The following is a 23,930-nucleotide window of genomic DNA, read 5'->3' on the forward strand; positions in this document are numbered from 1 at the left end:
AGGTCTAAAGCCATCCAGACCTCGCCCTAGAGGAAGGCCCACAGCATGTCATACTAACTACTCTCTCAAATCTTCAAATTTTCAGATTATAGTCACTAAGGGCAAAACTCAAACATGTTGTATGTATCTCTGTATTTCTGGCAGGCGGCTCAGGCTTGTTCAAGACAGAAAGGCATGCTGCCTTCTTGCTGAATAGGCAGACAACATTCAGTTGGTAAAGAGCTTAAAGGAGGTGCAGATCTGCAGTGAATTCTGTCCTATTTCCACAACCCATGGACTCAAGCCCATCTGATTATCACACACAATGGCTCTCTCAGGAGCTGATGTGTATCCCCTCAGCTAGAGGAAGACACTCGGCCCCACATCTCACTCCCCCGCAGGACAGCAGGGCCCAGCAGGGAAAGGGAGTAGACACAACTACAGTGATCATTGCTCACAGGACTCGGGACCTGCTCGGGGCAGACGCCAGCCAGATTAGGTTGAGAGAAGGATTTGCTAAGGGATAAGAACAGCTCTCAGAATCACCGGGACATATAAGGAAACAGACCCGCAGGCCAAGGTTCCAGAAGCAATTCCCTAAAACACACTTTACAACTGGGCTGCCAAGGGGGCTGCTGCCTCGAGGATGGGCCAGATAAAATAAAAGCCAAAGAAACCAGGCAGCTCAGGGAGCGGACAGAGTAGCTGCCAACTGCTCAATCCTATCTCCTTTCCCAAAACACAGGCCACCAAGACAGGCCAGCTCCCTTCCTTGCCCCCTGGCTTCTGGCCCATGAACAAGACAGTCTATGCAAGGCTTTATTTATACTAGAACCTGTTTCCCAAGGAAACTGAGCTGCATCTACTCTAAGAGTCTGGAAAAAGCATTCTCTGGCCTTCTGGTTCCTTATGCACTGAGGGGACTAGAATGGATGTGGAGCTGGCCTACCTAGAGTCAAGCCCTCCAGAGCACTTTCCTGCCCTGTCAGAAAGCTTAGAACACCACTTCATACACATCAACAAAGGGGGGTTTCAGTCACCAGGACCCTATGCACACCAGTCTGCAGAGCAGGGATGGACTGGGGCTGGAACTCCCCATTTCTAACCGATGCTGGCCAATGCTGAGGTGCTAGTCTCCTAACCACACTCTTAGCAGCAGGGATTATGACCCAATCCTGTCTTTACAGGTACTGCCTTGTTGACACACAGGCCCATATGCTTACACACTGCACCCTCTATGGCCACTTCTACAACAGAGGTTGGTTGTGTGACACCTGTGCGGTGCTTCTGTCTAACTGACTGAAGTTACAGATTATCAGAGTCTCTAGACTTGAGCAGTCAACCTCAGGCAGAAGCTAGTTTGAGCATGATGTGAGAAACGGCTCTGCAACACCAAACAGCCTGCTGGGGTCCTGGGGAGGACCCTTTCCCTCCAAAGAGAGACCTGAGGAGAACATGCTCAGACCCCGTGTTTGAAGGGTGTGAGGACGGAACAGTGATGGCCAAGCTGCCACCACAAGGAGACAAGCCAAGGCAAACGCCCAAGTGAGAGCAGTGGGAAAGAAGGGCAGGGCGGACTCAGAGGGCCGGCCACTGCCGCAGGAGCCCCAGTCCAGCTGTAACTTTAGCAGCCCAGGTATGCGGAGACAGGCAGGACAAGAGTGACGGAGCCGGAAGTGGAGAAAGAATGTTCTGGGTAAGAAAACTCAGGGGGCTGAGAGATGGCTCAGAGGTTAAGAGCACTGACTGCTCTTCAGAGGTCCTGAGTTCAACTCCCAGCACCCACATGCTGGCTCACAACCATCTGTAGTGGAATCTGATGCCCCCTTCTGGCATGAAGGTATACATGCAGAACACTCATACATAAAATATAAATAAATTAAAAAATTAAAAAAAAAAAACCCCTCAGATGGCAGCCAGGTGATGGTGGTGCACGCCTTTAATCCCAGCACTCGGGAGACAGTCAGGCTGATCTCTGTGAGTTCAAGGCCAGCCTGGTCTACAGAGTGAGATCCAGAACAGGCTCCCAAACTACAGAGAAACCCTGTCTCGAAAACAAACAACAACAACAACAACAACAAAAAAAAAAAAAAAAAAAAAAGGAGGAGGAGGAAGAAGAGGAGGAGGAGGAGGAGGAGGAGGAGGAGGAGGAGGAGGAGGAGGAGGACTCACATGGCTTCAGCAAGAGCTCCACCAATAGGAACGCCAGGCAGGTTTCTGCTGTCGTCTGACATGGGCTCTTGTTGCTCAGGCTGCCTCCTACCTGATTCACTATGCTGCTGAAGAGGGCCTTGAACTTCTGATTCTCCTGCCTGTACCTTGTTAGTGCTAGGATTATAGGCACGGACCAGGATCCCAGCTTATACAGTGCTGGGACTGAACTCAGGGCTTCAGGCATGCTAAGTAACCACTCTGCAAACCGAGCCACGTCCCCAGCTGACAGAATCTTTCTGCTTGGTTTTGGTAGTGTTAGGAGTTGATCCTTGCATGTGCTAGGCAAGCACTTAACCACTGAACTGTATTTCCAGGCCTGGTATGTCCTGAGTGATACTTTATATGCCCATAAAATCAGGCTTAACTCCCTCTAGAACAAGCAAATAGAATTAAAGAATACTATGTGTGGCAAGGAAGTACATGGGGTCATGAACTCACACGCTGCATCATCCCAGGTCCTAAGTGAGGCGACACATGAAGAGCTGAGCTGGTGTTGCCACCACAGGCTGTGGAGAAACACCAGCTCCTTCCTCTTGGCTCGCTCCCCCCCCCCCCCCCCAGACTGTGAGCTTGTCTGGAGAGGGAAGAACTGCTGGGGGTTGAACTGGGTCTCACACATACTAGGAAAGCACTCTTCCACTGAGCCACACCCCAGCCCTCCTAGGTTTAAGTTCTCAAACTGAGGGAGTTCAGGACTCACATCTGGATTTTGTCCATCCCGTCATATTTAGGAAGGTGGAGAGGTGTGCTCAAGGAAATCAGCCTGTGTATGCTGCACACAATTTGACTAAAATCCGATCATCTCTCAAGCTGGACCATCCCCCAGCACTAGCTCACTAGCCATGGTGACAGGCACAGAAGCCAGGGCCTCATCCTCCTGTGGGTAACAGAATGAGCTACACTGACCAGCTGGCTCCTGTCTGCACTGATATTTGATCTATGACAAGTACCAGAGATGACGCTGGAAGAGAGCCACAAGAGGTCACAAAGTCCTGGCAGATATCACTCTACAGTCACTACCGACAGCCTTCCTCCTGCAGAGCACGCTGACCCTCCCTCCCATGTCACCACACGGCAGCAGCGAGGCTGTGGTGACCACGAATGCCATCTCTGTGCTCATGAGCACACTACTCAGTGGGTACCGACAGGACAGGCCCTCTACACATACCTCCTCACAGACTTCCCGGACCGCTGCCACACTGGGCTCCTCCTCGGGCTCCATGCCTCCTCCGGGGACAATCCATCGGTCTGGATGGCGGCTACTGCTCACAAGCAGCACCTGGAGTCAGAGGTCACAGGGAGGATTAAACATTCAAGAAAACACTCACAAATCAGTCCAGATAAAACAAACACCACAGTAACTACGAACCAGCTCTTGTTTCCACCTCCAAATAACTTTTTACGAGGCAGTGTCTTGTGTTGGGAACAGCAGGCACTCTGCCCGGTACATGCCAAGGGCATCTGCTGGGAACCACGGCGGGCTGTGGTCTGTACCCTTCCTCCACACTCCCCTCCCCTCCCCTCTCCTTGTTCTGAAGCCCTCAGAACACAGCCCTGCTGAGGTGAAAGTAAACAGGCACAACTGACAGCCTGGAAACGCTGCCGCCGAGGAGGACCGTGGAGGCACCACAGGGCTGAGCTCGCTCCTGGCTCTGGAGCAGCAGTCCTTCCACTACTGACCCGACACAACGACAGTGACGGGGGGGGGGGGGGGGCTCTGGTGATCTAGTTTATCTTTAAATGTTAACATTTCATACGATCATCTCGGGCAGAGTACAGCTGTGCACAGAGGCCAGAAGAGGACGGTGGATCCCTTATAGCTCTTTTTACAAACAGCTGTGAGCTGCCGTGTGGTGCTGGGAAATGAACCAGGGCACTCTGGAAGAGCAGCCAATAATCTTAACTGCTGAGTTATCTCTCCAGCCCTGGAGTTCTTTTATATTCTTTTTTTAAAAATTTAATTTATTTATATTCTTTTTTAAGGTATGGGTGCTCTGTCTGCATGTATACCTGCAGGCCAGAAGAGGGCATCAGATCTCATTACGGATGGTTGTGAGCCATCATGCGGTTGCTAGGAATTGAACTCAGGACCTCTGGAAGAGCAGCCAGTGCTCTTAACCACTGAGCCATTCTTTTTTAATGCATTCTAAATTCTGGGTGGCTGACACAATTAATTCCAGCACTCAGGTGGCAGAGGGAGTTGGATCTCTGAAAGTTCGAGGCCAGCCTGGTCTATGCGGCTGTGGTGATATATTATATACCCTAATAAAAATTGCCTGAAGATCAGAGAACAGAAGAAGCCACTAGATAAAACATAGAGGCCAGGCAGTGGTGGCACACACCCTTAATCCTAGCACTCGGGAGGCAGAGATCCGTCTGGATTTCTGTGAGTTCAAAGCCACCCTGGACTATATGAGATTGATTCAGTCTAGGAGAGAAACAGAGCCAGGCAGTGGTGGCACACACCTTTAATCACAATACTTGTGAGTCACACACCTTTAATCCCAGTGTCTGGGAAGCACACGTGCCATCCCAGCACTAGGAAGGAAGTGAAACGGCTGGGCAGAGAAAGGTACATAAGGCGCGAGGAGACGGGAACTAGAAGGCTTTTTGGCTGAAGGTTTTGTTTTTTTTTTTTTTTTCTGAGACAGGGTTTCTCTGTGTAGCTTTGCGCCTTTTCCTGGAACTCACTCTGTAGTCCAGGCTGGCCTCGAACTCACAGAGATCCGCCTGCCTCTGCCTCCCGAGTGCTGGGATTAAAGGCGTGCGCCACCACCGCCGCCCGGCTTGGCTGAAGACTCAGAGGCGTTCAGTCAGAGGATCTGTGGAGTTGTCGAGGTGAGACGTGGCAGTGGCTTGTCCCTTTGTCTCTTTGATCTTTGAGCAAATTTTATTAGAGTACACAACATATCACTGCACAGGGCGAGTTCCAGGACAGCCAAGCCTACAGAGAAGAAACCCTGTCTCAAAAAACCAAAGGAAGGAAGGAAGGAGGGAGGGAGGGAGAAAAGAAGAGGAGGAGGAGAACAGAAAGATGACACAGTGAGTTCCAAGACAGCTAGGGCTCTAGAGAAAGACCCTGTCTGGAAAAGAAAAAGAATGGGAAGACATGGCTGGACAGACGGCCCAGCACCTAAGTGGGCTTGCTGTTCTCAGAGGACTCAGTTTGGTTGCCAGCACTCACACTGGGTAGCTCATAACCACCTGTAACTCAGGGAATCTAACACCTTCCTCATGTGTACACACCCACACATACATACACAGAGTTTTTAAAAACTAATAAAAATAAACCTTTAAGGATTATAGTTTTACTAATTCTGACTTAACCAGCATTCTGATGATGGCTGAAATCAAAATGTTAATTCCTCCAGTTCCTCCACCATGCACTCTCTGGGACTCCCAGGTGAAGTTGCAGAAGAACTGCCATTATTTCTAAAGCTAAAGTAACGCCAACTGTCCTCGCACCTCACGTTCTGGTGACGACTGACCTCGCCCTGTTCTACATGCCTCTCCACCCAGCAGCCATCCTTGTTGCTGCAATGTGCTTCTGCCTTTGTGGCCCTCACAGATGTCACAAGGCCTTCTGGGTACTGACCTTCCAGCCCCCTTCCTTTCCTCCTGGGGGCTCTTGGAAACTCATCCTTGAATTCCCCTTTCCCTGTCATGAGAGAGTCTCCTGACATTCATCTATAAAATCTGTCATGTGCAGACAACGAGGAGGCAGGAATTGGGAAGGGGTCCACAGGCTCACATGCAGCACCGAGGAAGAGTCCATACTAACATCATGTACTTACAAAGCACTATCTGGAAAATGTGAGTTCTGACTTGAGTAGTATGATGTACTCCTCTGGTAATGAAAACACTGCAGGATCCTGCTAGTTCTAGCTGTGTGCACAGACTGCTCTGCTTCCTTGTTGTCATGGCCGAATACTCAACAAGAAAAGCAGGGCTTGTTTTCCTGCTTACAGTTGGAGGGACAAGTTCATCATGGCAGGGAAGCGTGGCTGTGGGGTGGTCCCACACCAGTGCAAGCAAAAGGCACCAGTTCACATCTCTGTGGGCCAGGAAGCAGAGACAAACTGAGCCCAGTATCTGCCAATTAGACCCAGGTCCAAAAGGGTTCCACAACCTTCCACAACAGTCCCACCAGCTAGGGCCAAATGTCAAACACAGCCTGTGAGGAACAGTTTGCATTCCAATCATATCCTTTATATGTAGTTTAAAAAAAAAAAAAAGCAACATGGACCATGAAATTTATCATTAAAAACAGAAGTTCTCATTGGACTCCTCCCTTAAATTAACATACAAACACTAACTCGAAATGGACTAGTAACCTAAATATAATTGCTAAAACCATGATGCACTGAGAAAAAAAAGAGGAAATCTCTGTAATTTCAGATGTAACAAGATACACCAAATTCTTCCTTTTTTTTGTTTTTTGTTTTTTGTTTGTTTTTTTAAGTTTCTTGAGACAAGGTCTCTCTGTGTAACCACTGTGGCTCTCCGGGAGCTCTGTAGACCAGCCTGGCCTTGAACTCATGGAGATCCACCTGCCTCTGCCTACTGAAAGCTGTGATTAAAGGACCTCAAAAGCACAAAATAAAAATAAGCTTGACTCCAAAATCCAAAAGCTCTATGTATCAAAGGACCTTATCAAGAAGGTAACAGCTGGGGGATAGAGAGACGGCTCAGAGGTTAAGAGCGCTGGTTGCTCTTAGTGGACCTGGGGGCAGGTCTCCACTTCCACTGCCAAGGGTGTCATGGGGTGGGGTGAGGGGAAGGGAGGAGAGGCAGGGAGAGGTTGTGGGTGCTCTAGAAATGTTTTCCCTAAAGAAATAAAATTTTACTTCATGTGTATGAGTGTTAGTGTACCATGTGCATGCCTGGTGCCCATGGAAGCCAGAAGAGTGCATCAGATCACCTATGACAGTTAAGAGCTAGGAATGGACGCAGGCTCCTCTTCCTCTGGAAGAGCAGGCAACAATGTAACCACTGAGCCATCTCTCCAGCACTAAAGAATGTTGTAAAGAACAGCTACCACACCTCTGCATAATTAATGACCCCTACAATGTTATGAGATGCTTAAAGCTGAAAAGGAAGGAAAATAAGTTGTTGAAAGTCAATCAATGATCACAGGCAATTCCTAGGATTTTAATGCTATTTTTCCTTCAAAAGTATCTACTTTAAAATTCTAAAGTTATTTTTCAGTCTAGAGGAGCTTAAAAAACCCTGCAGACGGCAGGACTGTCTAGTACAGCAGGTAACTCCCACCACTTCTACCTTGGGAGCAATAGTGTGTTTTAGAAACAATATGGAGAATCATTCTTCAGCATAGCCCACCCAGAGTATGTATGGGTGTAAAGGACACAATGGCTGACTCCATGGCCTGGGGAATTTGGAAAAAGCACTAGGGATGACCTAGCAGGCCAAGAAGAACTCTAAGCTCAACCTTCTAAGCAATGTCTGCTGGGAGAATTAAATATATTGGATACTCTGGTTTCTCAACATCACTGAAACAAATAAACAACAGCATTCCTGACCTCCACAATAGGGTACTCCCCGTCAGGGCTGAGCTGTAAGAGTGCACGGGAAAAGCCCTGCTGTGCACGGCCGAGTGTGCCTGGCCATATTCTCTATGTTCTCGGAAAGACAAGTTCACTGGAAACAAAGGCAAGCATCAATCAACTGTTCATGCTTCAACCTACCTTAAGATGTGAAAATTAAACCACAGGCGTGGTGCTTTCTTATTTACACAACAGGACAGGACATGGCCTTGTGTCACCAGACTGCTACTAACACATCAGTCCCACAAATGAAAAGAAAAATGTTCATCCCTCCCTCCAGACTTTTTCAGGCTTTTTTTTTTTCTTTTCTTTTTTTGAGACAGGGTTTCTCTGTGTAGCTTTGGCTGTCCTGTAAACTCCTGTAGACCAGGCTGGCCTCAAACTCACAGAGATCTGCCTGCCTCTGCCTCCCGAGTGCTGGGATTAAAGGTGTGTGCCACCACTGCCTGGCTTCTAAACCACTTGTAATTTTTTGTGTGTGTGTGTGTGCACGCGCGCGTGCTTGTGTATGTAGTTTTTTTAAAAATATATTTTATTTTTTATGTGCACTGGTGTAGGGGCGTCAGATCCCCTAGAACTAGAGTTACAGACAGCTGTGAGTGTTGGGAATTGAACCTGGGTCCTCTGAAAGAACATCCAGTGCTATTAACCACTAAGCCATCTCTTCAGTCCCCATTTGTAATTTTTAATTTACAGAAAAATTTCAAATATACTTAAAAGTATAGAAAAATACGATTCCCAAGTAACTTCCACCCAGCTTCAATAATCATTAAGGCTTTGCCAATCTCATTTAACTCGTCTACAGCCCCTACTAGTGAGTATTCAAAGCAAACCCCGAACATTAATAGATTCTTATTACTGAATACTTTGGTTTTCCTTCTCTAATTGACAAGTTAGCACAATACTCATAATGTCGTTCATGCACAGAGCAAAGCGGACAGTTCCTTACGAGCTAAGAACGGGACCACACTCAGATTTCTGGGGTGGGAACACAAATGTTAGTTATAATGCCTGTTTACAGACTGGGTTATTATCAGGATTTCCACGGGGTGCAAGCAGCACTGAGTAGCCCTGTGTCCCTCTCTTTCTAAATCCTAGTTAGCTGAAATCAGCTTCAGTTCCCTAACACAGTAAAGGCAAGAGAAGCTGCCACACTTATGCACTAATTTGCAAAATACTGATGATGCTTAAGTAACCACTGCAGTTTTGTGGTTACCAATCATTTTATTTAGTTAGCTAGTGCGGCGGCGGCGGCGGCGGCGGCGGCGGCGGCGGCGGCGGCCACCTTTAATCCCAGCACACTCAGGAGGCAGGGGCAGGTGAATCTGAGTTTGAGGCCAGCCTGGTTCCTGAGAGTTCCAGGACAGTCAGGGATACACAGTGAAACCCTGCCTCGAGAAAACAAAATAAGTAAGTAAATAGTTAGCTAGTTTGAGACATGGTTTTACACAACCCAGGCTAGCCTCCAAATTGCTATGTAGCTGAAGATGAGCAAGAACTCTTGGTTTTCCCCTGCCTCTACCTCCGAAGCTCTGGGATTATAGACATGTTCCACCATGCCTGTTATGCAATTATTAACTAATAGATTTTTAAATTTCATGTGCACCAATCAAATGCAGTTGTTCATTTACTAAATGATTTATTTATTTAATCATTTATTAAAGATTTTTAAACATATCTATTTTTTACTTATATGAGTGTTTGCCTGCAAGTCTGTAGGTGTATCACATGCACACCCAGTGCCTGCAGAGGTCAGGAAAGAGCACTGGATCCCTCGGAACTAGGATTACAGATGGTTGTGGTCCCCATGTAGGTGCTGGGATCTGAGCTTGAGATCCTCTGCAAGAGCAACAAGTGCTTTTAACCACTGAGCCATTTCTCCAACCCATTATTATTTTTTATTTCTTTGAGACAGGGTTTCTCTGTGTAGCCCTGGCTGTCCTGGAATTCACTCTGTAGACCAGGGTGACCTTGAACTCAGAGATCTGCCTACTTTGTCTCCCAAATGCTGGGATCAAAGGTGTCTGCCATCGCCACCTGGCTAATGTGTATCTTTTACCCGGAAAAGACTGCTTCATTATAAAAATTCTGAATAAACATCTAAGATGGAACATGTCACCCCTATACCTACCAGCACTTAAATTCTACCAGTCATTTTTCACAAGCCTTGAACCGTGTGTGTGTGTGTGTGTGTGTGTGTGTGTGTGTTGAGATGAGGTTTCCTACAGGACCTGGAGCTTGCTTACTGGCAGGCCAGCTCCTGGCATCCACCCTCCTGTCTCTGACTCCTCAGTGCTCCAATGACAAATGTGGCTTTTTAGGTGGGCAGAGGGACTGAACTTGGGTTTTGTATGTCTGCATGGAAAATGCTTTAACAACAGAGACATCTCCTCAGCCATAAACCTTGCATCTTTCTGACACACATCTTCAGTTCTGAATGGCTGCTTGTCTGGTTTTGGTCATTGTAAGACAGCCAGGCTCACTGCAGGCGCCGCTGACCCAGATCTGCATCCAGCTTTTCTCCAAGGAGCGCCTGGCTCCTTTCAGGGAGAAGTGGTGTTTACAGACCGCCATTGGGATACCGGCTGGTGGCGTGTCGTTACTGCTTCTAACAACTTTACACTGCTTTAATACACACTCACTGTCAGCAAACACGTACCAGAAAAGAAGCCAGGACTTGGGCACACGTTCTCACCCCTGGGCTTGATACTTATCCTTCCCATTACACTGAAAATTTTACTAATCTAATTACTTGATTTACTCCATAAAATCATTCAATAGTTTGGAATTACCTGTACTATTATCCATAAAACAAGTAAGCGCAGCTTAATATGGCTTTGTAGTTCCTAGTTCAAAGCTAGATACCAGAGACAGTGTATCAAATACTTTTTCAAGGTTACATAAAAGATACTATGTGGAAAGCCTGTCCCCCTGCCCCCCAATCAAACTCATTTGTATTGTTTTACATTTTTAAGGGCCACATTTTGTTGAGACTGGAATGTAATTTGCGTATTCTGAAGTGAGAATTGTCAACGCAAGTGTGGAGCCTGATGAGAGCATCCACCTGAGCCTTCAGCCATGACCAAGCTCCAGCTCCCTCTTTTTCAGTGTTGTTTTTTAGTGCTGAGACAGTGTCTCACAATGGAGCCTTGGCTATCCTCGAATTCACTGTGCAGCTCTGGCTGTTTAGAACTTTTGATGGCACTTACAGACTGGCTTCAAACTCACAGAGATCCACCTGCCTCTGCCTTCCCAGCACTGGTACTAAAAGTGTGCATCACCTTCTTGTACCTCTTTCCTACCTATGTCCCATGAAGGTAAACCTTGGGCAATCCAACTAGACTTGGGATTACCTGAGTGTGTCTTTGAAAAGATTTCCAGAAGTTTCACCGAGGTGGAAACACCCACCTTGGATAATGGGCAGCACATCCCATGAGCTGGGTTCCCAGCTAAACTAAGAGGGAAAGGAGGCAGCCAGCTGAGCAGCAGCACACAGCTCTCAGTCACCTGACCCACGACAACGTGACCAGCTGCCTGCCATGCTACCTCCAGGCTTCCCACAGTGAACTGTCCAACAAGCCCTTGGTCTGCAAACCTTTCCTTCCGCTGCTCCTGTCAGGGACTCTGTTCCAGCAAGGATGACTTCCGCTTGTTCCAGAGCTACACTGATTACATGTGAGTGTTCTTTCTGCCTGCACGTATGTGTGTGTATCACATGGGTACCTGGTGCCAGCAGAGTCTGGAAAAGGGTGCCACTGAGCAGGAGACACGGCTCAGCAATTAAGGGCACTGCTCCTCCTGAGCACCTCTTCCAGAGGACCCTGGTTCAATTCCCAGCGTTCACACGGCAGCCCACAACAGCCTGTAACTCTAGGGGATCTAAAACCCTCTTCTGGCCTCTGTGGGCACTGCATGAATATACATGCAGGTAAAATGCCTATTCACATAAAATAAAAATAAATAAATTTTTAAAGGCGGGAGGCATCAGATCCCCTGGAGTAACAAACAGTTACTCCATGTGGGTTCTGGGAACTGAATCCAGCAACTCTGGAAGAACAGCAAGAACTCCAGGCCCTTTGAGGATTTTATTAATACATACCACAGCTTACTTAACCAGTCTTCTGTTTTTGTTTTCTATTTTTCAGCATTGGAGTCCAAAACCAAGATCTTCTGCATGCTAGATGAGCACTCTATCACTGAGCCAACCCTGGCCTTCTTAACGGAGACCTTGGGCATTTCCAATTGCTGCTGTTAAAACCAAGTTGCAATTTACACCAACCATTTCCCGCATGTGAATACTCTAGTAGACTCCACAATTTACTCAACTAATTCTTACTGACAGTGAAAAGCTTACTGGGCATTAAGGTGTTTTGGCTACTTTTCCACTGCTGTGAAGAGACACCATGATCAAGAAAGCATTCAATTTCAGGCTCATGACTGCAGAGAGGGACAGAGAGAGCTCCTGAGCATACTAACTGGGAGTGGCCTGGACTTTTTAAACCTCAAAGCCCACCCCCAGTGTCATACCTATTCCAGCAAGGCCACACTTCCTGATCCTTCCCCAGCAGTCCACCAGCTGAAGAAAGTACACCTTCAGACAGATAGCCTACAGTAGCCATTCCTACCCAAACCCCCGTATCCGATCTGACTAGAACGGCCCCCAGAATCTATACTGCACAGTACTTGGTCCCCTGCTTGTGTCATTTCTTCACATTTCTGCACCATGGACTGAAATCCTTATGGGACCATGAACCATCATGACATTTCCACCTGGGAGTAACTTCTGCCAAGTACATGGTCGAGAAATGCTAACACAACTAATACAGAAAACTGGTTCCAGGAGACAAGTCGAAGCAGCAACTAAACACGATCATGGTGGTTCTCAGGCCTCTGGTTTGTGGGAAGAAAGTGGAAGAGGCTGGACGTGCAGGCTAGAAATCCTGGACCACTGTAAGCTGTTATTTTTAACTAAATATCAATTCTTCAATTTAACCAATAAAAATTCAGGAGCCAGCTGCTGGGTGAAAGCCCGCCAACTCAGAGGGCCAGAGAGAGCACCCTCTGACCCTCCTCCTCTGCCAACATCCCAGAGAAAGAGCTCTCTCCTCCATCATCTCAAACAAAACTCCTCAAACTCAATGTCCCTCCCTTCTACTTCCTGTGTCTCTCTATCCATCCTCCTTACTCCCTCTTACTCTCTATGGTTTTTTTTCCTGTCATCTGGTTCCGTGCTCTGCCTCTTGACCTATGGCTGACTTTATTTCATCTTGTTTATAATATTCAAGCAGAAAGCTCTAGGATTAAAGGTGTGTGTTAGGGCTGAGTAACACCACAACTAGAAGCAGGTTTTTCCAGCAAATAACACAACCCCAGGGTTCACTTTGTGATCAAATATCCTGCAGCAGGATTACCCTCACTTTTGTGAGTTAAGAAGACTTACATGTCAAAAGATGTGTGGACAGTGAAAACTATGCTCATCAGGTCTCAGTGGGAACAGGATACCACTGGGAACTCAGCTAGACAATCTTCTCACGTTACTTTTTGACAAATAATCTAGCTAAGTTTTGTTCAAATCCCCAAAATGAGGTTGAATTTAAAAAGCAATGGAGGGCTGATGATATGGCCCAGTTGGCTTCATTTGCCCACCATGTGTGAAGTACTGAATTTGGTCCCAGCACACGCTCCTCATCCCAGCTCCAGCACTTGGATGCAGGAGGATCAGAAGTTCAAGAAGTGCAGCTACATAGGAAGTGGGAAGCCAGCCTGGCCTGGGCTGCCCGAGAGATCTTGTTTCAATGCCCTCCCACCCTGTGGAGGCCAGCTCCCACCTTTTACAGGGTTCCTATGAGGAGGAGAGAGGCATAAGGAATTTGTAGATAGAAAGATAGTGGAGATGAGACAGACAGAAACACGAGATAGCTTCCGGAGGACCTGGGTCAAAATCCACCGGCCCCTTCTGTCTCTTCAAAGGGGCTTTTTATAACAATGCCAAGGGGCGGGGCAAAAGAACTCCCCCTTGCTAGATCAAAGCACGTTGCACAGCCAAGTGCAGACCCTTCCAAACACCTGGTAACCACACCTGTGGTCAAATCATCCCCTTATGCAGTCCTGCCAGGTAAAGCAAGCTCAGATCTCACTAGGAAACCTTTGTGGGCCCCCCCCCCAAAAAAACCCAAATTTGTTTAGTAGAGGAAATTCTAGACAGTACACATCAGTCTACGGCTCTGCCACTGCTTGCTGCTTTTAGCTTTCAATGTGAATGTGGAGCAAAAAGATAAGCAGGAAGCTGTGGAATACAGTCTGGGAGCACAGACTTAAGGCTCTAGGTGAAACAAGCCTCCTCACATTTTGCACTGGGACAAAAGGACATGTTGTCTGCTGTGGAACAATCTTTATATACTGTAAATATGTACTACTCTCACTGGTTAATAAAGAGCTGACTGGCCTATAGATGGGCAGGAAGAGACTGGGCAGGAGAGCCAGACTAGGAGGGCGCTGGGAAGAAGGACACAGTCTGAGGCGTCTCGAGCCAGACACAGAGGAAGTAGGATATGTAGAAAATGAGGTAATGGGGCTGGAGAGATGGCTCAGAGGTTAAAAGCATTGACTGCTCTTCCAGAGGTCCTGAGGTCCTGAGTTCAATTCCCAGCAACCACATGGTGACTCACAACCATCTAAAATGAGATCTAACACCCTCTTCTGGCCATCAGGCATACATGCAGGCAGAACATTTTATACATAATAAATTTAAAAAAAAAGAAAAGAAAAGAAAATGAGGTAACAAGCCATGAGCCACATGGTAAAACTTAGGTAAGAAATACAGCCTAATTTGAGTTATAAGAGCTAGTTAGTAACAAGTCTAAGCTATCAGCTGAGCATTTATAATTAATTAATATTAAGTCTCTGTGTGTTTATTTGGGAGCTGGCCAGTGGTCCTGATGAACAACTCTGCCTACAGTTGTTTAAAAGGTGAGAGTTCAGCTGGAGAGATGGCTCAGCGGTTAAGAGCACTGGCTGCTCTTCCAGAGGACCTGGGTTCAATTCCCAGCACCCACATGGCAGCTCACAACTGTCTGTAACTCCAGTCCTAGGGTACTAAAACACCAAAGTACATCAAATAAAGAAATTACATAAAAAATAAACAAACAAGCCGGGCGGTGGTGGTGCACGCCTTTAATCCCAGCACTCGGGGGGCAGAGCCAGGCGGATCTCTGTGAGTTCGAGGCCAGCCTGGGCTACCAAGTGAGTTCCAGGAGAGGCACAAAGCTACACAGAGAAACCCTGTCTCGAAAAACCAAAAAAAAAAAAAAAAAAAAAAACAAACAAACAAATAAAAGGTGAGAGTTCTGAATGAAGGCCCCTGGGTATAAAAATACAAACCAATTTCAAAGACTTTTTTTTTTTCCCACTTAGAAAAGGCCATGGTAAGCCAGACAGCACTAATGACACAAGCCTTTAATTCCAGCACTTGGCGGATCTCTATGAGTTCAAGGCCAGCCTGGTCTACAGAGAGTTCCAGGACAGCCAGAGCTACACAGAGAAACCTTGTTTCAAAAAACCAAAAAAAGAAAAGGAAAGAGAAAAAAAAAAAATGGCTGGGGCTGGAGAGATGGCTCAGTGGGTAAGAGCACTGACTGCTCTTCCAGAGGACCTGGGTTCAACTCCCAGCAACCACACAGTAGCTCACAACTGTCTGTAACTCCAAGATCTGACATCCTCACACAGACACACATGCAGGCAAAATACCAATGCAAATAAAAAAATAAATGAAAAGAAAAGACCATAATAGTACATACCCGTAATTCTAGCACTCAGGGGGCTGAAGCAAAAGAATTCTAACCCAGGTTAACATACAAAGACCCTGTCTCAATCAATCAATCAGAGTCAGCAAAGGGGTACACTGATAGAATGGGGTTGCCTAGAAAATGTTGTCATACAAGCTCTGAGGACACTGCAGCCACAGTTCACAAGGCCAACTACATCTTTAGCTGACAGAACGTGACACTATCCATGTGGTGCTAGCTTGCAGGTTGGCAAAATTAAAGAGTGATGGGGTGATGAAGGCTTATACTATGGTTCAAATGAAAAGCAGGTAAGGCCAAGCAACACACTGCAGGGTGGATCCCACTTAGTGGATCCCACTTAGGCTGTGAGTGAAGCTGTGGTCGTTATCACTTAAGTCACAATGGAGATTTTATGGTGCTGGAGATGCCAGGAATGTAGGATGTCTGCTGAGGAAGCTGCAAGTGACACTGGTCCAGGCTACTGTGCTGTAAATGGCAGAGCCAAGGATGTGGGACTGCCCACCACCTGCCCCAGATGCTGCCCGGAGCTGGCTGGCTCTGCTGTGCAGTCTCTCCAGCCACTCCTCCTGTGGTCTGCCCTGGGAATGTCTACTCTGTGTCCTCCTATACTCAAGTTCGTAACATTCTTTCCCCGTCTTCCCCGGAGCCTCAGGGGACACCCTGGACTTGAGTGCTCTGTTTTGTTCTCAGCCCTCGGGGATCAAGTCGGCAGCCTTGCTCAGAACAGGCAACTGCTCTATCACTGAACCACAGCTTTCCGCTGAGACGGGACCTCACAGCAGTGTTTGGAACTGTTAAGGCTGGAGACATCAGGAGGAACTAAGTTCATTTGCATTAGAAGATGGCTATGACAAGCATTTGGGGGACATGGGCAAATAGAGTTTGAATCTGAATGTCCTCCATAAGCTCACGCTTTCAACACTTGGTTCCCGGCTTTGTGTTAATATACTGAAGGCTGGGAGGGCCTGTAGGTTCCAACTGGGGCCTGGCCTTCAGCATAAGTCATAAAAGGCAGGCCTTTTGAGTTTTAACCTGTCTCTGATTCCTGTACTCTGCTTCTTGGGCCATGGTAGTGTGAGGACCAAAAACTCCTGTCACCACACATAGCCCCTAAGCTTCTCACTATGACCCACTGAAATCTCTCTGAAACCATGAACAAAGCAAGCCTTCCCTTCCAGAAGCTATTTCTGTGGGGTGAGGCGCTATATTCACCAAGGGTCACTGGGTTCCAGGACACACCTCACCACTAGAAAATTATCCAGTTGGCAGGATGTGGTGGAGCACCTCTCAGTTGGAGGACAGTCTGGTCTACAGGAGTTCCCGGACAGCCAGGGCTACTGCTACTTGGGTCCTTTCCCAGTTAACTCTGTTTACTGACTTTCCATCATTACTGGCCTTTAATAAGACAGCTATACCAAAGAGATCCCCCAAGTGTCAAAGAGCCAGCAGGAAGGGAACAAAGGGAAGATTTACCATGCACCTGCAGCACTAAGACAACCACCCCATGTGCCAGCGAGGATGGAGAAGGGAGCCGCTGGTCACACGGGGTGAGAAGCACACTCAGCAGCTGTGGGAGGTCAGGGTGTCTTGGCAGTGGGAAGGGCCCCAAATAGACTGCACTAAGTACAGCTGGGGGGGGGGGGGGAGCTGAGCAGCGTGTATTTTTAGTAATGGAATACGTACGATTTGTACATGTCCAGGTGCAAACTACTCCAGCCAACAGCTTTCAGAAATGACAGACGCGCCCACATCACTGTCAGAGCGCAACCCACCTCCAAACAGTACCCTGTAACCTGCTTTAGCTGGACATCAGAATTAGGGAAGAGAGGCTGGTGGGGTGGCTTGACTCTGGAATCCCAGCTCCCACACTGTGATGGAATAGAAAGACAGCAGAACTGACTAGAACAGAGCTTCACCAGACACACAGCTGCTGTTCACAGGGTAGCAGCAGAAAGAGAGAGAATGCATGCACTATGGCATACACACACCACATATACACACGTACATGCAATAAAAAATAAATACATACATATACATACATAAATACATAAAAAATAAAATTTTTCAAGACCTGTTCTCTAGCTGGCCTGGAATTTGCTACATAGACATGCTAGATCCAAATGCACAGAGATTCACCTGCCTCTGCCTCCCAAATGCTGGGACTTAAGATATGCACCACCATTCCTGGTACAATAAAAAATCTGAAAAAAAAAATGGAGTTTTTCTAAAGACAGGATTTATGTGTTGCCCTGGCTGTCCTTGAACTCAAGAGATCCGCCTGCCCCCCTGCCTCCAAGTGTTGGGATTAAAGGCGACCTCTACAACCTCCCAGATAAATAAAAATTAAAAAAAAAAAAAAAAAAAAGGAATTGAAGCTGGATGAGAAACATGTTTCAGCTTACTGCAGTTATAACTGAACTTGGAGGAACTTACTAAGGTCTGGCCTCGTCTAGCAACTACACTTGTTTGTTTTTTAGCATTAGAAAAACTCCAAGTCACTTCCAATAAAAGCTCACTGAGTTGTTTCCCTGCTGTCCATTGTAATTTGTGGTTATTTTTTAATAACGCATATGAATGTGTGTCTATGTAGTGGACGGGTTTATACACATGACTGCAAGCATCCTCAGAGGCCAGGAAGAGAGCATCAACCCTGGAGCTGAAATTACAGGTGGTCATAAAGTATATCCTCTCCCCAGCCATGGGTGCTGGGAATGAACCTGACTCTGGAAGAGCAGCAAGCTCTTAGCTGCTTAGCCATCTGTGTGTGCCCTTGTACACGTATGTGCACTGTGTGTGTGCCCTTGTCCATGTATGTGTACTGTGTGTGTGCCCTTGTACACGTATGTGCACTGTGTGTGTGCCCTTGTCCATGTATGTGCACTGTGTGTGCCTTTGTCCATGTATGTGCACTGTGTGTGCCCTTGTTCATATATGTGCACTGTGTGTGCCCTTGTCCATGTATGTGCACTGTGTGTGTGCCTTTGTCCATGTATGTGCACTGTGTGTGTGCCCTTGTCCATGTATGTGCACTGTGTGTGCCCTTGTCCATGTATGTGCACTGTGTGTGCCCTTGTCCATGTATGTGTACTGTGTGTGTGCCCTTGTACACGTATGTGCACTGTGTGTGCCTTTGTACATGCATGTGCACTGTGTGTACCCTTGTACACGTATGTGCACTGTGTGTGTGCCCTTGTCCATGTATGTGCACTGTGTGTGTGCCCTTGTCCATGTATGTGCACTGTGTGTGCCCTTGTTCATGTATGTGCACTGTGTGTGTGCCTTTGTCCATGTATGTGCACTGTGTGTGTGCCTTTGTCCATGTATGTGCACTGTGTGTGCTTGGGGCCTGAGGAGGCCAAAGGAGGGTGTCAGATCCCTGGAACTGTAGTTATGGGTGACCGGGAACCATCATGGAGGTGCTAGGAATCAAAACCAGGTCTTCCTCAAGAGCGGCCTATGCTCTTAACCACTGAGCCTCTCTCCCCATTACATCACGAGCCTCTCCAGGCGGGGCTCGAGTCGCTCTGTAGGGCCTCAAAGTGCATCTGAAACACACTCACTACTCTCGTCAAATCAATCACTAAGGACAGGACTGACAGGCCACAGTGCTGACAAATGACCTCCAGACTTTTACACTGGCAGGAAGGTAAGCAAGGGCCAGAACATAAGCTTGAGAACGAAGGGAAACTCTGACGCTGTAACATGGACAAGCCCAGAAGCTACTAGCTACATGCAATAAGCCAACTGAAAGAATAAAGTGGCCTGACTCACTTCTGAGAGGAACCCCCAGCAGTCACACTCAAGGAGAGAGGTGGCTGCCCAGGGTTCTGAAATGAAGGAAGGGACATTTACTGGGAGAGGACACAAAGTTCCAGCATGGAGATGGGAAGGATCTGAAGATGGATGGGAATGAGGCTACAGAACTGTTAAAATAACATTTTTTTTTTTTTTTAAGATTTATTTATTATGTATACAGTGTTCTGTCTGCACATACACCTGCAGGCCAGAAGAGGGCACCAGATTTCATTACAGAAGGCTGTGAGCCACCATGTGGTTGCTGGGAATTGAACTCAGGACCTCTGGAAGAACAGACAGTGCTCTTAACCGCTGAGCCATCTCTCCAGCCCAAAATAACACTTTTATGTTGTGCACATTTCGCCACAATTTTAAAATAGTCTAAAGAGCTGGGCAGTGGTGGTGCACGCCTTTAATTCCAACACTCAGGAGGCAGAGGCAGGTGAATCTCTGAGAGTTCAAGGTCAGCCTGGACTACAAAGTGAGCTCCAGGACAAGCTCCAAAAGCCATACAGTGAAACCCTGTCTCGAAAAACCAAAAAAAAAAAAAAAAAAACCTAAAGAAATTAGAAATAGTTTGCACTGATATGCTTTACCAAATAAATAACAAGATTAAGCATAAGTAGCATCCAGAATGACCTAGTTTTAAGCGCCTAGCAAGTGGGAGGCCCTTATGTACTCCAGTGCCACAAAAGTAAATTAACTGAATAAAAACAAGACAAACTTGACTTCATTGTTTGTTTGGGGGTGTGTGCTGTTTTGAGACAGGGTCTTACTTTGTAACTCAGCTCTAAAGGATCTAATGCCCGGTGCCCACCCCAGCTTCTGCTGGCACCCACACACACTGGCACACTAGATAAAATAAAGCCGATAAGGATTTCAGATCACCAGCACTGGGAAGGCCATGGTCTGCAATGGGAGTTCTAGACCAGTCAAGGCTAAAGCCTTACAATGAGACTCTGTCTCTTTAAAAAAACAACAACCACCAGATTACCTGAGGGCGAAACTACCTGGCTTCTTTTTCCTGTGCTGGGTCCTCACACTGAAGCTTACCACCACCCCGCTGCTCAAGTCATGAACCCACGAGTCACTCCTCTTCCTACTTGACCTCTTCCCTCGTTCAGAAAACCTCCCTCTGAATCCGACAGCTGTCAGCTTTCTTCTGCTCACCACCACTAATATGACTCAAGTCATCCACTTGCCTGAACAACCATAATAAACTGACTAACTGGTCTCCACCCAGTACATGTCCTGTCTCCTCCGAGCTCTTCTGCAGCCTGAAGCAGCTTTCAAAGCGAGTCTATGCTTACCGCCTCAACCACTCTGGCCTCTGCTAAAACCTTTCAAATATCTCCTTTACCTTTCTTCCTTCTAAAGTATTTTTATTACATTTATTTATTCATAGAGTGTGAGAACATAGCACAGCACACAATCAGAAAACAGGGATGGAGTTGAGAGTGGGCACCCTCCTTCTACCATGGGGGTCCCTCAGAATGAACCCGGGTTGGCAGGCTTGGTGACAGTGACTTCACCAGTTGGCCCATCTCACCCCCCATTTCCCTCTATTTCCATTTCTCTCTCTCTTTGAGACTACATGGCCCTGCCTGGCCTGGAACTTGTAGAGACTGACTCAAGTTTCGGCCTCCTGAAGCTAGGGTTACAGATGTGTACCCCATGCCCTGCCCTCCACTGTCAGGAGGACAACCAGATGGTTGAGAACACAGATACAGTTACAGAAAAGATCAGCACGACCCTGTGCAAGGATGACACCAATATTTGTTTGTTTGTTTGGTTTTTTTGTTTTGGTTTTTGTTTTTTCTTTTTTTTTTTTGGTTTTTTGAGACAGGGTTTCTCTGTGTAGCTTTGCGCCTTTCCTGGAACTCGCTTTGGAGACCAGGCTGGCCTCGAACTCACAGAGATCCGCCTGGCTCTGCCTCCCGAGTGCTGGGATTAAAGGCGTGTGCCACCACATCTGGCAACAACTAGTTTTAAATCACCTGCTTCTTGTCGGGCCTTTATGAAAAAAACAAGACAAACTCAGAAACATTGTCACAGACTGAGATGATACTGTCTAGAAAAAGACCCATCCATGGATTTCATAGATGTGGTTAGGTGACCTTCCCTTGTCTTTGAGGCATGAGCAAGAAAGCGCTAGCTGGTTTCTCAGAGTAACTCACAGTGGATCTGTGAGTTCAAGGCCAGCTTGGTCTACAGAGAGGTCCACCATGGCAGGATTCTATGGAAAGACCCTGTCTCAAAACAAGACAAAATGAAAAGCTGTTTAATAATCTACTACCATCTAAGACTTCCAAAAGAAGCCATAACACACCAATATAGCTACATCAGGCTGAGAAACGGCTCAGCAGGAATAGTGTTTGCCACGCACACGTGAAGACCTGAGTTCAAGCTCCAACACCTTTAAAAAAAAAAAAAAGGCAAAGAACTAAAAAAGCATGGTTGGGGATCAGGGGTTCAGAGCACTGGCTGCTCTTCCACAGCAGGTTCTAATCCCAGCAACCACATGGTGGCTCACAAACATCTGTAGATCCCGTTACAGGGGATCCAATACCCTCTTCTAGCCTCCATGGGTACCAAGCAAGCAAGTGGAACACAGATACATCTTCAGGCAAGACACTCACTAAGTCTTAAAAAATAAAAAATTATAAATGTGCCGGGTGGTGGTGGTGGCGGCGGCGGCGGCGGCGGCGGCGGCGGCGGCGGCGGCGGCGGCGGCGGCGGCGGCGGCGCACGCCTTTAATCCCAGCACTCAGGAGGCAGAGCCAGGAGGATCTCTGTGAGTTCGAGGCCAGCCTGGGCTACCAAGTGAGTTCCAGGAAAGGCGCAAAGCTACATACAGAAACCCTGTCTCGAAAAAACAAACAAACAAAAATTATAAATGCATAGTGGCCAGAGTTTGTAATCTCAGAGCTGGGAAGACAGAGAGGTGGAGCCCTAGACTCCCAGACTAGCCAGTCTTGACTCAATGGTGAATTCCAGGGACGTGAAAGACCTTTGTTTTTTGTTGTTGTTTTAAAAAAAAAATGGGGTAGGGCTAGGGACATGGTTCAGGAATAAAGTACCTGCTACACTACTGTGAGGAGCAGAATTGGGATCCCCAGAACCCACATTAAAAATCTATGTGGTAATGAGTATCTGTAACACGAGCGTGCGTACAGTGAGATGAGGCAGAAACAGGTGAGTCCCTGGAAGCTTGTGGGCCAGGAAACGTGGCATATGCAGTGCTGACCAAAAGACCTTGCTCAGAACAGAGTGGAAGGTGAGGAAGAACACCCAAGGCCGAGTTCGAGTGCCCCGTGCTCCACATGAGGATTTCACTACAGCACCATTACCATGGGTCCAATCCCACGGCTGGAGAGGTCACGAGCCCTGGTGGGGAAGCCGCTGCTGGTCTGCCACGGGACAAGATGCGTTCTTTCCACGTAACTGTTGGTGCTCACAGAGCAGTGCTGCCCTCAGCTGTGATCAAAGAAGCCTCTTTCTGCAATAGGCAGTGATGACTGCAGAGATCATAAACGGTCCAAGTACTGACAACACAGCTGTTCATCTCCGTCCTGAGTGGGATGCCTATTCACCCCTCCGGGGCTCGAGGGACACCGCCCAAATGTCTCCTACAACTCTACACAATGCTTCAACACTCAAGACAGAACAGGTGAGAAGAGACGTTCTCCTGAGTCACACAGTCATTCTCAACTACAGAGAAATCTCGGAGGTACTCTGTGGGAAGACGGCAGGGCCAAGAGCAGTCTGCTATTTCAGGACCTGAGTTCTGTTCTCAGCACCGATACTGGACAGCTCGCAACTCCAAGAGACCCTAGACCTTTGGCCTCCATGGATACCTAAAAACTATAAAAACAGCCAGACATAATGATGCACGCCTTTAATCCCAGCACTCAGGAGGCAGAGGCAGGCAGATCTCTCTGAGTTTGAGGCCAGCCTGGTTTACATAGTTTCAGGACAGCCAGAGCTACATAGTGAGACCCTGTCTTGAAAAACACAAACAAAATAAATAAATAATAAATTCTTTTTAAAAAATATCTATTAATGTGCTGAGGATATAGCTCAGTGATAGAAGGCATGCATAGCCTGCATAAGACCCTAGGTTCAATCCCAGCACTCAGGTAAGTCCATTACCACTGTTCTATGTCTTCAAAGAACATTTATGACTGCTCCAAGTCTGGCCATACCCAGCAGGTACTGAGGCAACACAGGGACAATCTACCAGATTGCTATTGGTTTTCTATTGTAAAAAACCTATGCCAGGTCCTTTCTGAAATCATTATAGCTGGCTTTCACCTAGTAAATCCTACTGACATGTAGTAATGACATCTGATACCCTTTCTCTATCAGCTTACACTGAACACTGACCAAATGAAAACCAGACTTCTTACGAGAAGTGAGGAAGAAGATGGAAGGCAGAGAATAGTTATTTTTGTTTGTTTTCTTAATTATTTTTAAGACGGTGTCTCACTATGTAGCCCAGGTGGCCTTGAACTCATGATCCCACTGCCTCAGTCTCCCGAGTTTTAGAATTACAAGTATATACCCACCATGC

At 47.2% G+C, this 23,930-nt stretch overlaps 1 protein-coding gene across 1 annotated transcript in view; it reads right to left on the minus strand.

Annotated features, from left to right (window-relative positions):
* Nudt3 (nudix hydrolase 3) overlaps positions 1 to 23,930 on the minus strand; it is a 62,516-nt gene that overhangs the window by 23,611 nt on the left and 14,975 nt on the right. Inside the window, exon 2 of the mRNA XM_052744367.1 lies at positions 3,362 to 3,472. Within this exon, the coding sequence (XP_052600327.1) occupies positions 3,362 to 3,472 (111 nt within the window). The remainder of the gene's footprint in view (positions 1 to 3,361; positions 3,473 to 23,930) is intronic.

This window comes from Peromyscus californicus, unplaced genomic scaffold (assembly GCF_007827085.1).
Source record: "Peromyscus californicus insignis strain IS unplaced genomic scaffold, ASM782708v3 Scaffold_19__1_contigs__length_69161282, whole genome shotgun sequence".
Lineage (NCBI taxonomy): Eukaryota > Metazoa > Chordata > Mammalia > Rodentia > Cricetidae > Peromyscus > Peromyscus californicus.